Raw genomic sequence first — 15,094 nt, 5'->3', positions numbered from 1 at the left:
TCGGGACTCTAGTCACCCAGCGGTGTAAAACTTACTCTGTACCAAAGCACACATCAACAGCTTCAATTTGATATCCATAATGTAAAAACACATTCTAGGTGTATCCGGGTCCACGTTTTGGTCTATATCTCTAGACCCAAGTCAACCAGCGGTATAAAAAATAATTTGTAGTAAAGCACACATCAACAGCTTCAATTTGATACCCATAATGTAAAAACACGCCCTATTGTTACCCTTATCCATGTTTCTGCCTATATCTCGAGACCCTAGTCACCCATAGGTATGAAAACTACCCTGTGCTAAAGCACTCATCAACAGATTTCATTTGATATCCATATTGTATAAACACATTCTAGGGGTGCCCGGGTCCACGTTTTGGCCTATATCTCGAGACCATAGTCACCAATAGGTATGAAAACTACCCTGGACTAAAGCACTCATCAATAGATTTCATTTGATATCTATATTGTATAAACACATTCTAGGGGTACCCGGTCCACGTTTTGGCCTATATCTCGAGACCCTAGTCACCCAGGGGTACCCAGTATCAAAGTACTCATAAACAGCTTCCATTTGACACCCATACTCTACAAACATATTCCAGGATTACCCAGGTCCACGTTTTGATCTCAATACCCTAGCCAGAACCGGAAAAAAGTATCCCATGTCCGTTCCCTGGTTCTGAGCTACCCCTCCACCAATTTTCAGCCAAATCGGTTCATCCGTTCTTGAGTTATGCGTAGTGTAACTAACACCACTTTCTTTTTTGTGTTATGATAGGCTTTTCTTGACCATAATGTTGCTTTTAGTGCAAGTAAAACTCCACTATTACGTCCCAACGTTTCGCTAAGCACCTTAGCTTCCTCAGGGGCGAAACTGCATTTATTTAAATATTTTTTCAATTTACCAACGTAATTTGACATGAAATTATAAAAATAAGATTTCAACTAAGATTTTCAACAATGTCCAAAAATTAAAACCAAACAAAAAACAATAAAGGAAAATGGACTTACATACATATACATATATGTTAAATTTTCTATTATAAAAACATATCGCTAATACCATCTATATGTGGTACAATTGTCAAACTAAACAACAGAATTTAAAGGCATAACAAATAAGCCGCGGAAATGCAATCCGTGTCTTCTTTTATGTTTACTGTTTTGTTCCTTTTCTCTATTATTCGTAAGCTCTCTATAGTGTATCTGATTTTTGTTCGTTTCTCTTTGTCTAATATTTTGACATTTTTCATATCAGTTGAGTGACCGCTTGATGTGGTGTGTTGCGATAGCGCTGTGTCGATTTTCTTTTTCCTTATGTCTGCTTCATGCTCATTTAGGCGTACTCCTAGACTTCGCTTAGTCGTGCCTATGTATATTTTATCGCAGCTTTCGTTTTCTTTACCTTTGCATGGTATTTCATAGACAATGTTATTTTGTTGTGAAGTTTTGAGAGGAGTTTTGGTTTTTGTGAAGATACTAGATAACGTATTATTCGATGTGTATGCTAAACATATGTTATTGTTGTCAGACGTAATGTGCTTGTAGAAGTATTCGGTTAATCTAGGTATGTACTTAACACTGTAATACTGTTTGGGTTGATCTGTTGTGGTTCTTGTTGTATTTGTATTGATATTATTTTCAACATTTGACATTTTCTCTCGAATTAGGCTGTCTATAAGTGTTTTTGGAAAGTTATTGTTTGTAAGAATTTGTTTAATTTTTCTTATGTTTGCTTTCTTTTATATAGTATTTTTCTAAAAAAAATCATAACTCAAGAATGGCTAAACCGATTTGGGATTTCAAAATCAACTAACCATCATCTCTCCTTCCTGTATCTTTCCTAAAAATTTCATGGCAATCTTTCTATCCGTTCTCGAGTTATGGAGTGACAATCAAAATGTACACTTCTTTTTATATATATAGATGATTTCATACATATATTGAAAAATAGGTAATAACTAACTCTATTTGATCAGCTAGATTGCATTTAAGAATATAACAAAAACATAAATCTATCGTATTCTCTGCGTTTAGATAATTTTATTTTTTTTTTTTTACAGTTTATTCAAAAACCAATTAATATTACCTAAGACTAAAAGATATCTAATTAATCGACATAAGTATTTATTATTCTGATATATGAGATGGTTTGGTCCGTTTATTGTAGTAGCTTTATACTTAATTATATAAATATTAATTTCAAACATTCTAAGCTTACTTGGGAAATCCCATTATTCGCAAATCCCCTCAATATATGGGCTTTGTTTTGAGTTATCAAATCGATTTTTGCGCTAAAGTAAAATAAATAAACGTAACGACTAAAGACACGAACTTGTGCCAAAGGAAAAATATGCAAACGAAATGACTAAAGACACGAACTTGTGCTCGGTAATGAAACAGGTTGTGAGTGTGTTAGCTATTATGTTCAAACGCAATAAAACTTAGATTTCAAATCGCGGTTCAAAATGTAAAGACAAAAGGGATATTTTTCACCTAATAATTACCAATAAAATGAAAAATATTTTCCAAATCTACCACGTCGACAAATGTTTCTACTGAAAAAATACAATATGTACGTAATTGAAGTATATTTTTTTTTTTTTACTTGAGCTCCATCGATGCGACGGTGAGCTCAGCGACGATGACGGGAATGTTGTAAGTTCGATGTATTATGTCTAGCGACCTTGTCTGCTAGTGCTACAATTATTTTTGAAAATACACTGGCAACATGTTAGAATGCATAATTTGACATCACTAGTAAATCGAATGGTGTTAATTATACAAAAAAAATGTATTAACGAACTTAAGAGGGCGAGCCCATTTTCGGTATTACCTACGAGATCAACTCTTAAAATTTTATACCGAAAATGCGAGTTTGTGAACTTTGTCGGAATTCCAAACCATATAATTAAACCAAAATTACAGGAAACTTAAATCGGCGAGATTATTACCTTAACTCCCTGTTTTATGGTACACAAATTTTCTTTTTAAATTATCATAATTACAATATGAAAATATCACTGAGTGATCGTAAGAAAGACCAAGTAAATAGTTACATCCCTAATTAATTTATTTATGCAACCAATCTAACTAGCTAATTTTTCTAAGAAAATTTGGAAACAAAAAAATCTTTATAACTTATTTAACTCTAGAGATAATTTTTCCAGGAATCCGTTAAGTCGACCGCCTCGACCTTTGTGGGGAAATTTCGGCGCCTGAGTATGGACCAAGGTTACAGCTACTCCTTCACCTGCGTGATGATTTTTCTTTTCTTATTTTTCGTTGACATTTCTAAAGGTAGTTGGGCACATTGGCCTCTTTAAACATTTTCATTTGATGAATCACGGTTTTAGTGGCCGTAATTTCCATCACTCCTACAAACTTTTCACCGTTCTTCTCAGGTCAAGCAAGTAGATTTTATTTTCTTATTGCGTTTAGAACTTCAAAATGGCCACAATAGCTCGATTTGTTCATCTGGCTTACAACTGGCTCAGAGTTGGTTGTAGTTTTTAGTATTTATTAATTGGTTTAGGTAATTTCTTTGTGGTTTAGTTCTACTTTGAGATCACCGCAGTTTGCCTGCTACTTTTAATATCGTTGTGGGATCGTAAAGTCCAGCTCCCGTCATAACAGTACGATTCTTATGGCGCCATACGTGATATGCTATCAAGGGTATGTTCATGCACAATGAAAACCATTCGCCACATAATAAGAACAATAAGTTAAGAAAAAATATGTAGAGGGTCAAATTTATAAAAATTTTTGTTAGCAATTGGCGAATATTCGGATTGTAGGAGAGTTTCAGTTGGATAGACAGTTCTGTATTTCATCTATTGAAAGTTATTCTGTTGGGAAACTCGCTCTGTAAGCTTTTCGCTACTTTAATAGTTATTCCACTTTATTGCACAATGCACTTTAGAGCGTTTTATTAGCTACTACTCGATTTCAATTTACCACATATTTTGTAAACTTTGAGCTTAGCCAACAAAATTCTCATTTTTAAGGCTATTTATATAAATTTTCTCTTGATTAATTTTGTCAATAATTATCTTAACGCTCTGTAAAATCTTATTTGGAGCATTATTTATTAGACATTTATTCACATTCACAAATTAGCCGTCCACGAAATGAAATGTACTTGATTCTACGCCATGTTTTCAGCAACTTTAAGCAATTAACTTTAGAAATTATCTAGAACAGCCGGGGATTTTAGTCCCAACGCACGCGGGTTTGGGTCCGCCGATTTTAATTTTTGCCAGGTCTAGTGATGGAACGATACTTCGCTATTGGTGATTGCATCGTCGCTATATAGCTAATAGCTATAGCTATTGCAATCCAAATATATCAATGATTGGCGATTTTCCTTCATTCGCTTCTTTTGAATGGCAATCACCTCTGGCAGAATATCGCCAATAGCGATTGGCGATTTTCCTTCAGCACGAAGTTCTAATACTAATAGTGAAAGCGGCGATGCAATCATCGATAGTGAAATATCGTTTATCACTATTCATCTGTGCTTTACTTTCCGACTGAGTAAAAAAGTTTTTTGGATACAAAAAGGAATAATTTTCTCGAAAATTGGAAAAAATATACTTTTACAAAAGTTTGCCACTTATTATCGAAAAATCGGGATAGTTGTCTTAAAAACTGCACAACGAAAAAAATTTCTATTCAACAGATAGTGGTAAATAAGGGCTGATTTTTGTGCAGAGAAATTAAGGAAACGGCGAACGGAACAAAGCAAACTTGTGCAACAACAATTTCGACGACGAAGTGATGTGCAATAATTGCAAAAAATGGTTTTGCAATGGCCGTGGAAGCACATCTGGATCCCAAATTGTTAATCATTCGGTGAGGGCTAAACATAGGGAAGTCACCCTACATTCTGAAGGTCAACTTGGAGAAACAGTACTAAATTGTTACTCGTGTGGCGTACGTAATGTACTTCTATTAAGATTAATTCCAGCACAGGCTGATTCTGTTGTAGTGTTGTTATGCCGGTAAGCTGAATATGGAGTAAATATTAAAAAGTGTACTTATTTAAACGAATAAATTGAAATTTTAGTCAACCATGTGCAGCGCAAAACTCTTTGAAAGATATTAATTGGGATCAAGAACAATGGAAACCACTTATAACTGATCGTTCGTTTTTGAACGACAAATATCAGCAGCACAAATAAACAAATTGGAGGAATAATGGAAGGAAAATATTGATGCAACATTTCAGGATTTAGAGAAGCCGGGTATAGATACTGAACCATCACAAGTGCTATTGCGTTATGAAGATGGTTATCAATACGAGAAAGGTTTTGGTCCACAGAATACGATAAAAATTTAAAAGAATCGCAAACACAGGAGGGTATAGAAATAAGATGTTGGCTTAAACAAAAAAACAATAACATACTTTACGCTTGCTGAAACTGATTCGGATATGAAACTAAGGTAACGTTTTACAAAACGGTGCATTACCGAATTTTTATCTAAATTTTTCAAAGACGCGTCTAGACCTCCGTTTTAAGAATCCCAAATCGAAAATCAAAAGACGCGTCTAGACCTCCGTTTTAAGAATCCCAAGTCAAAAGATATTTACAAAAACACGTAAAACGACCCCGGGAGGGTCCGAAATATGGGGCCCGATCAACAATTTTTTTGCATAGAACATCTTTCTGGCTTATAAAAAATTACCCTGGGTGGATCCGACACCGGTTTGGGGATCAAAAAAAAAAATGCTCACAGAACTCCTTTTTGCATTAGTGTGTGTGTGTGTACATCAAATGTGGCAAAAAACAACAACCACATGGAAATTTGAACCCATTTTTTGCTTATATCTTTTGACAGAAATAAAAACTTTATTTTCGCTCTCAGATTCTTAAAACGGAGGTCGAGATGCGTCTTTTGATACGACCTTAATAAATTCGATAAAAATTAGGTGGTGCACCGCCTGGTAAAACGTTACCGAAACTAATGCATGTGTTATTCATAAGTTAATACTAGGCTGTAGCCGTTAAAAGTTTTATAAAATTTGTGTTTTTGGTGGAAAAATAAAAGAATTATGGAAGCATATATCACTCGTCTTATTGAAACAGATTCAATCAAAATTTAAGTTTTTTGGAAAAATGCAATTCAAGCTTTGTCATATGGTTGAATTCTCCGGCTAATTTCTAGGGAACTGAAGTGGGTAGCTAATTTTCTGCTAAAGAATATTTTTATAATAGTTTAAAGAATTTGCTATATTTTTTCCTCTGTATTTTTCATTAAAAATTGATTCACTTTACTATACAAATATTATGCAGCCAAATAAAACTTTCAGAATAAATTCATACGGGGTATTTCTGAAAACATCGGTGTAGTATAATATAGTAAATAAATCATGATTTTATGGTGTTACATATACAGATTTATTTCGGGTTGATTCATCTTACATTTAAAAATCAAAGCATTTTCAATTAGCAAAATTTATAAAACAAAGATGCATAGATATTTATTTCCTCTAGTTTCATCTCATTAAGTGTAATACGAGTCTGAATATATTGTCGTAAGCCAGTTAATAATATTGTATCATAACATCTCAGAAAATTAGAATTTCACATTACATCAATTTACAATAAAAGGTACATATTTTTTCTTTTTATTCCAATTTTGGTTCATATATTCTGTATACTAAATAAAATTAATGTATAGCATCCAATCTACTCGGGTAAACAAATTTAAACATTCATTTTTTATATCCAAGTATACAAATAATAGCAGATTCGCTTATTAGAGATAAAGCGATCGCCATAGCTGTAAAAAATAGCCATATCCATATTCACTGATATCTCAAAATCGCTGTATCGCCCATCATATCTTCTGTGTAGAATGGCTTGTTAAAATAAAGTAATCGCTATAGTTATAAAAAATAGCCGCGATTCAAAAATAGTCATATCTATTTTCACTGATAGCTCAAAATCGCCATATCGTCCATCACTAGCCAGGTCATTCCGATGTCTCCACATAAACTCTTGGTAAATTGAAATAAACTCCAAAAATCGTTTGGATTTCACCTTTAGATTTTTAACGCACTTATAATTACCAGCTATTCGGAAATTTAATGTTTTTTTTTATATTTTTTTTTATTAGTATTGAGTATTCAATGTAAAACTTTGTGCACACACGCGTGTTCGGGTGGTTCTCGCCCACGGTGTTGGTCTTGCCGATGTCTACATCAAAACTGATTTTATTAATCTTTCGCCTACGCCTTCAAAGCCTTTGCTTCTACCGGGAGTTTTCCACTTTTCCATATCTTCTCTCCTTAGGTATAGGTCAAACGGCATAATCGCCTGATCTTCCCGTTAGACATTGTTTTTTTTTCTTTTCTTCTTGATATACCTTTGTACAGTCAGATCAGACAATGACTTCCTTACTCGTATAGAGAGATGAGAAATAACGTTATAGATCACGCCATCCAAATTTGCTTAACAAAAAAAAAAAAAAACAAAACAGGTATGTACCAGCATAAATTCGTACTGGTTCAAAAAAAAAATGATCGAAATTGCGTAAACCCTAAATAAATCATCTACGTAACTGTCGATCGTTGAATAGCAAACAACCAAAGCTAAAATTTTATATTTCCCCACATCCTCCTCTTAGGGTTCGAAATTGGTACTTTTCCCTATTGGGTACTTCGCCATCTTGCTCTGGCGCAGCTAGGCTATTTCCTCTTAAATAAGGACAGAGATGGTTCTTGGTAATCCGATCCGGTTTGGGACTGTTTTTATATGATCGAAATCTACCATACCTCGAATACAGCAAAAAAAATCTACCAGTTTCTTGTATAAAAAAAGAACAAAAAAAAAAGGGACAGATGAAGACTAGTTTCATACTTTGCGATAGCTTGTATCATTGGATTTTCTGCATGGTATGTATGTATGATTATTGCCTTAACATCATCTAGTAGTTCTCTGTTCCACTAGTTGAGCGCCACCTTCGTTATGCGCATGTTCGGGTTTTCCCAGTATTAGTGCATGCTCACTAATTCCAATCTACATATATATACCTATATGTGTACCTACAATTGTACAATATCAAGTGGGTGTGTTGGTGATTGCCTTACCTGGGCTTTTAAGTTACGCTCGCCCGCTCACAAGCATATAACCAAAGAGGATAAATCAACAAGAGACATCACTTAACATGTTTGCTTCGAACACAAACTACTCGCTGATTAAGATTGGGGTTACTGACATTTCTTTTTAAGGCTGTCCGCAAATACACGGCGAAAACCACAGTTGCCACTTCGGGCTCTGTTTGGTGCGCTGGTACCTTTTTGTCAATTTTGGTGCTTTTTAAGCAAGTAGCCACGATTTTGATATTTTTGTCTTTCACTACTGCACAGATTCAAAAATCGTTCAATCATTTAATTGTAGCAGAACAAAGGCTATTCCGGCACATAAAGGAGTAATGTCGGATTTTCGAAAAAACAAATTTTGTATATATGTACATATGTAGCTGATGAAACAACGGACTTATCAGAACGAGAGGTCTAGTTTTGGTGGTAGATGTTTCGATCGATTAGCAAACAAATTTCGTTATAGATTTTAATCACAAGTTGAGCCTAATAAAAGTGATACCACACTGCATTAAAAATTTATTTGAAAATCACGTTTGCTTCTTGGTAATTTTATAAAGCTTGCATTGATGGAGCCAATAAGATGGCCAGCGAAAAAATTAATTGAAAACAAAATTTTACATTTAGTACATTCAGGCGAATCGACTTGAACTAGGTAACCTGGCTGAGTTTGTGATTTTGTAATGCCACGATTTGTATGCTGCCCCGACTTTGTTATAAGAAATGATCTCATTAATTCTCATACATCAGATGATGAATAGCACTGTGATATTGAAATATTTTGAGACTTATTTATGTATATGGGCAAGTTGCCTTTAACCTTTAGTTTTTATTCTTAGTGGCGGCCACCGTGGTGTGATGGTAGCGTGCTCCGCCTATCACACCGAATATCCTGGGTTCACGCCCCGGACAAAGCAACATGAAAATTTTAGAAATAATGTTTTTCAATTAGAAGAAAATTTTTCTAAGCAGGGTCGCCCCTCGGCAGTGTTTGGCAAGCACTCTGCGTGTATTTCTGCCATGAAAAGCTCTCAGTGAAAACTCATATGCCTTGCAGATGCCGTTTGGAGTCGGCATAAAACAAGTAGGTCGCGTCCCGCCAATTTGTAAGAAAAATTAAAAAGGAGTACGCCGCAAATTGGAAGAGAAGCTCGGCCTAAAATCTCTTCACAGGTTATCGCGCCTTACATTTCTTTATATTTATTATTAACTTTAAAAAATTTTATTTCGCTTCTTTTAGCCTTTAATTTTTGTCTATATAGCCTTTTTTCTGCAAAGAAGTTCTGCCAACACTGCTCTAGTGTTTTGACATGCGGCGAAAATTAAAATGAAAAGTGAGAAGCAACTGTCAGTAACCCCAATCTTTTGTAGAGAGTGTTTGATATCAAACATACGAACTGACGTCTCTTGTTATGTATGCTCTTTGCACTGTGATGGTCGCATATTACGTCGAGACGCTAATATCATTGTGATGCTCGTCATAACTTGTGGACAACGGTACAAATGTACTAGCACTTGATTAAAACGTAGCTTGAATTTACGTATAATTTTAAATACTTCGAATTTATTTTTAGTTGTGCGCAATTTGCTCAAAAACAATATAGCTGATGGCGACATTTTACTACTTTTAGTCTTTTCGACATCACCGCCATCTGAGTTAGCATCCTTTTCTGTCTTGCTATCGTTAGATACAGCATCGGCGTCTATATGATTTTCCACATGCTCCCCTGCATCTCCACTTATTTCAGCTGCTTTGAGTAATTCAGTACAAGTTTTAAAGAAGGGCGTAACAACATCCACAGCACCAATTGTTTCATTACTAATATGACAAAGCTTAAGCAATGATTTATGCGTATAACCATGTGCACCACGATGTGCTAGCCACATTTCTCGTATTCTGTCTGGTGATTGATCTTCATACCAGGATGTAATAGATTTTTTGGTTGTTTTAGAAAATCCTTTACGTTTTTGTTCACGCTGTATAAGTGCAGCATATTTACAGAACAAGAAAAGGTCTTCATCATTTCGTATAAGTACCGGAAAAGGTTTTCTCAGTGAAATCTTCCATTTAATATAGACTTCGCTGTCCAAATAAACGGCGTATACGAAAATTGGTTCATCACGTCGTATGAGCGTAGTTTCATGTTTATATAATCAAGGGGGTCAGAATATACCCGCGGTAGGTATGCCTGTCGTAAGAGGCGAGTAAAATACCAGATTCAAGGGGTGTGTAGTGCAACCCTTCAGGTTGCCAGCGCAATATATAGCTTCTCCAAACCCAATTGTCAAGCTCACCTATCCGCGGCGAATCCTGTTTCACTAACAAACGAGGCTCCTGCGACCCCAAGCTCCTCATGGAGTTTGGGGGTGGGGAGGGAGGGGATGGCCTGAAGGTTTAATGTGGCCACATAAATGTTCCCGAGATGGTCGGGCTAGCACCTTAATGGTGCTGTGGTACCGGAGCGTACCGGATCTGTATCCGGCAAAGGACCATCCCATCGATAACACTCCCTCAAAGCCTTCGGGGAGCAACCTTATCGCTACAACAACAACAACAGCGTAGTTTCATGCAATACTTTCTTTAAAACTAAAAGCTTGGCATCTCCATTCGCAATAAATAACGAAAATACATATTCACCACTCATACAGAAACACTACCTTGCGATAAAAATTCATCGGGGTTGCTTTTTGCGATATAATTCGTATCGCAAGGATACAGAGACGGGCTACAGGGGTGACTTTATAATGTGTTTGTACCATATGGGTACCAAATTAAAGGTATTAATGAGGGTTTTAAAAGGGAGTGGCCCTTAGTTGTATATGTGAAGGCGTTTTCGAGATATCGACCGAAATGTGGATCAGGGTGACCCAATTGCGGATACAGGGGGGGGCTATGGGGCGATCCCCCCCCCCCCCCCCCAGACCTACCTGAATAAATATTGGGCGTGCTTAATTTGCCAGAAATTGAAATGCATTTTTTAGATTTCCGTAAAATTGAGATTGAATGAAATATTTCTTATCTTCTTTTGTCTGTTTGTCTAGCAAAAAAAGGTAAATTATAAATAAGTGAGTTTTGCTTTTTCCGCTTATTGCCGCAGATATGCCATGGTTTGTGAATAAAATAGTTGAAACATGGTGACCTTGCAAAACATAAAAAAATTCTTCATATCACCAACCAACTTCATTTTTTTTTATAAAAGTTCCGGAACACACCTAATATGTCGTTTCATTTATGCAATATCAGAGCCACTGATGACCTGATACGAAACTTTTATTCTCTCTCAATTCGTTTCCAGGAATGGGGCTCGAAATCAGCTGTCTGTTCATTCAATTGTAAACAAAAGTTCATTCGTTGTAAACAAAAGTTCATTCGTTTCCAAGATTGGGGTCTGAAGTCAAATTATTCATCTCTTTTTTTCCTTTTTTGATTGCTGCAATAGATATAGATTCAAAATAACTCCACTTAGTTAAAGCCACAAGTGAAACTCTCTTATCAGAAAGAACTAGCTTCTACCTTTGAGCTGTATCTTCTTGATTGTTTTTTGTTCGAATTCTTTCAATTAGTTGAGCTAATTTGAGTGCTTAAAGATAAATTCGATACGTTTATTTGTAATTATGTCAAAATGGTGTTCTGAAGTTAATCATTAATTTATATTACTGACTTCCATGGCAAAAATGGATTTTGAGCTTTCGGCCATGATCGCCCCCCCTCATCTGGAGACCTGTATCCGCCCCTGGGGTGACCCCGAACATCATCTGTCGGGTATCGTTAATTTATTTATATATTTAATACCACGAACAGTATTCCTGCCAAGATTCCAAGGGCTTTTGATTTCGCCCTGCAGAACTTTTTCATTTTCTTCTACTTGATATGGTAGGTGTCACACCCATTTTACAAAGTTTTTTCTAAAGTTACATTTTGCGTCAATAAACCAATCCAATTACCATGTTTCATCTCTTTTTTCATATTTGGTACAGAATTATGGCATTTTTTCGTTTTTCGTAATTTTCGATATCGCAACAGTGGGCGTGGTCATGGTCGGATTTCGGCCACATTTTATACCAAGATAAAGTGAGTTCAGATAAGTACGTGAACTAAGTTTAGTTAAGATATATCGATTTTTGCTCAAGTTATCGTGTTAACGACCGAGCGGGAGACAGACGGTCGACTGTGTATAAAAACTGGGCGTGGCTTCAACCGATTTCGCAGAAAACAGTTATCGTCATAGAATCTATGCATACACTAAATTTCACAAGGATTGGTAATATTTAGTTCGACTTATGGCCTTAAAAGTATTCTAGACGAAATAAATGAAAAAGGGCGTAGCCACGCCCCTTTGAAATTTCGTTTTATTTTTGTGTTTGGTTGCACCATATCATTACTGGAGTTGATTGTTGGCATAATTTACTTATATACTGTAAAGATTTTTTGTTAAAATTTGACTTTAAAAACATTTTTTTTAAAAGTTGGCGTGTTCGTCATCCGATTTTGCTAATTTTTCTTTAGCGCACATATAGTAATAGGAGCAACGTGCCTGCCAAATTTCATCATGATATCTTCTACGACTGCGAAATTACAGCTTGCAAAACTTTTAAATTACCTTCTTTTAAAAGTGGGCGGTGCCACGCCCATTGTCCAAAAATTTACTAATTTTCTGTTTTGCGTCATAAGGTCAACCCACCTACCGAGTTTCATCACTTTACCCGTCTTTGGTAATGAATTATCGCACTTTTTCCGTTTTTCGAAATTTTCGATATCGAAAAAGTGGGCGTGGTTGTAGTCCGATTTCGTTCATTTTAAATAGCGATCTGAGATGAGCGCCCAGGAACCTACATACCAAATTTCATCAAGATACCTCAAAATTTACTCAAGTTATCGTGTTTACAGACGGACGGACGGACGGACAAGGCTAAATGAATTTCTGTTTTCACCCAGATCATTGTGATATATAGAAGTCTATATCTATCTCGATTAGTTTATGCCGTAACGGATTACCGTTATGCGAACAAAGTTAATATACTCTGTGAACCTTACATATGTGCATATTTATATGTGCAAACTACATATGTAAATACATAAACTCATTCGTAGTCGTACGTCGTCGAGTTTCGAGCTCAGTGATGGTGCCCAATTTTTCCTGCGCTGGTGGTGTTGTTAGCATCAGTTTGCAGAGATATGAGTGTTGTAGATATAATACCGGAATATATGCAGCCCCAATTCGTGCTATCAAAGTCGATTTTTAGGTGTTGTTGAGCCTTTGAACTTGACCCTTTCCCATAATATGCGTGGTAGGGTCTTATATGTGATACTAAAAAGGCCGAGGGATAGTTGTCGAAGTTTTCTTGTAGTTTGAGCAAATGTACGTTCTTCTTACACCACAGCTGGAATATTGCTATGCCCACATCGTCAAATCGAATTACCTAGAATAAAAAGAAACGAATATCAGTAGGATAGATAAAAAGTGTTTAATATAACCGGGAAAGTGCTTAGTAAATACAAGATACTCAAGGAGATTTCAGATAACCAGAATCAGGACCTGTAAAGTAAATTCAAGTGAACCATGTCAAGCCATCTTCCGGTGGCGGGGGTACCCGAAGATTATAACAAGGGATAATTGATAGATGTTGGGATAATAGATAGTAAATTAGGCGTGCTACAAAAACAAAAACGAATAAATGCAGATGACTGTTTAATCCATTATGCGAAGTTCTTCGAATGGATGTGCAAATTGAAACGGGCAAAGTACTGCTAAAACTGCCTTCCCGAGTAACCCGGGAACGAATTGAAATGACTACGTCTATTCTTCTTTAGCAGCAGTTCCGAGCACCAGTTCCTTTTGGACAGGAAAGTAAACGTTTGGTTGTCTACAAGTTTATCATATGCCAGTACAGAACATACTCGTTTGCTGGATCTGACCAGTACATCTAATTTTCCCAGATTTTCTGGGCTCAGCAAGGGTATCCTCCTGAATGGTGCATATGTACCCTGCTGCCTGGCCGCTCACCCAACACTAGGCACGACGGAACTTGCCTTGCGACACCCAAAGTGCACTCACGCTTCTCATGGCTCCAGCGGGTTTAGAGTATATCCGGGGAAGCTATGCCTGTCGTAAGAGGTGACTAAAATACAAAATTGTTTCAACGTGTTTTGTAGCGCAACCCTTTCAATGGGTTGCCAGCGCAGTATATAGTTTCTCCAACCCAATTTTCAATGTCACCTACCCTGGGCGAAACCTTTTTCTTTAACAGCCGAGACTCTGGCGATCTCATGTTCCTTATGGATCTACATTTGAAGGCGCTTAGTTAGCTGACATCGCTTACTTAACCGGTAGATTCTAAGGTAAAAACCAAAACAAAATATAGGTTAAGTTGAACTGGCCGGTTCATGAGGACCTCACATAGACCGAATGAGTCCGTAGTGTTGCCAGAAGTTCGTTTTAACGACCAAGTTGAAAACCCTATCAACAATCAGGACCTATGCTATAAACTAACTCCGTCCTCTTGACATATACTAGAAGCTTCCTAGGACTTAAGCCGCTGCTTCTAGATCTGACAGCTTAACACTCCTAATAGCTGGAGCCTTAGCCTGGCAAGCGCAGGGCATGAGCACAGAACGTGCTCGATCGTTTCCTCCTCCAAATTGACCTCCGTGCAAATTGACCTTAGCAGTAACATTATTTACATGAACATTGCCTGGTATTTGTGCAGGCATCAATATAGCATACATCGGTCCAGTTCGGTGTGCATCAGCCACTGGTACAAACACTTTTGAATGCATAGCTTTAATATATGTGCCAATATGTAATGGACTGCTCCGTCTCTTGGTACGGCTGTATAAGTATGGGCGGGTGCAATGTATTACTAGTCTGCTCAAGATCGTATGGTACATAGATGGCTCGAAGACGCTAGGGCTAAGAACGTAGGGCTAAGTTTATGGGCTAACCATGGCCAGTGCATTCCCACATTTAATCCCTCAAGCCAAGAA

General features: G+C 36.6%; 1 protein-coding gene across 2 annotated transcripts in view; it reads right to left on the bottom strand.

Annotated features, from left to right (window-relative positions):
• Positions 1 to 11,053: 11,053 nt before the first annotated feature.
• Positions 11,054 to 15,094, bottom strand: part of LOC137249766 (zinc finger protein 846-like) — a 137,133-nt gene continuing 133,092 nt past the window's right edge. For both annotated transcript variants that reach the window (XM_067781645.1, XM_067781647.1), the window contains one exon: positions 11,054 to 13,530. Coding sequence is in view for 1 of the 2 variants with exons in the window: in XM_067781647.1 (XP_067637748.1) it covers positions 13,517 to 13,530 (14 nt within the window). In the remaining variant the exon portion in view is untranslated. The remainder of the gene's footprint in view (positions 13,531 to 15,094) is intronic.

This window comes from Eurosta solidaginis, chromosome 4 (genome assembly GCF_040869045.1).
Source record: "Eurosta solidaginis isolate ZX-2024a chromosome 4, ASM4086904v1, whole genome shotgun sequence".
In the NCBI taxonomy this organism is placed as follows: domain Eukaryota; kingdom Metazoa; phylum Arthropoda; class Insecta; order Diptera; family Tephritidae; genus Eurosta; species Eurosta solidaginis.
This window is presented reverse-complemented; position numbering and strand designations above follow the sequence as displayed.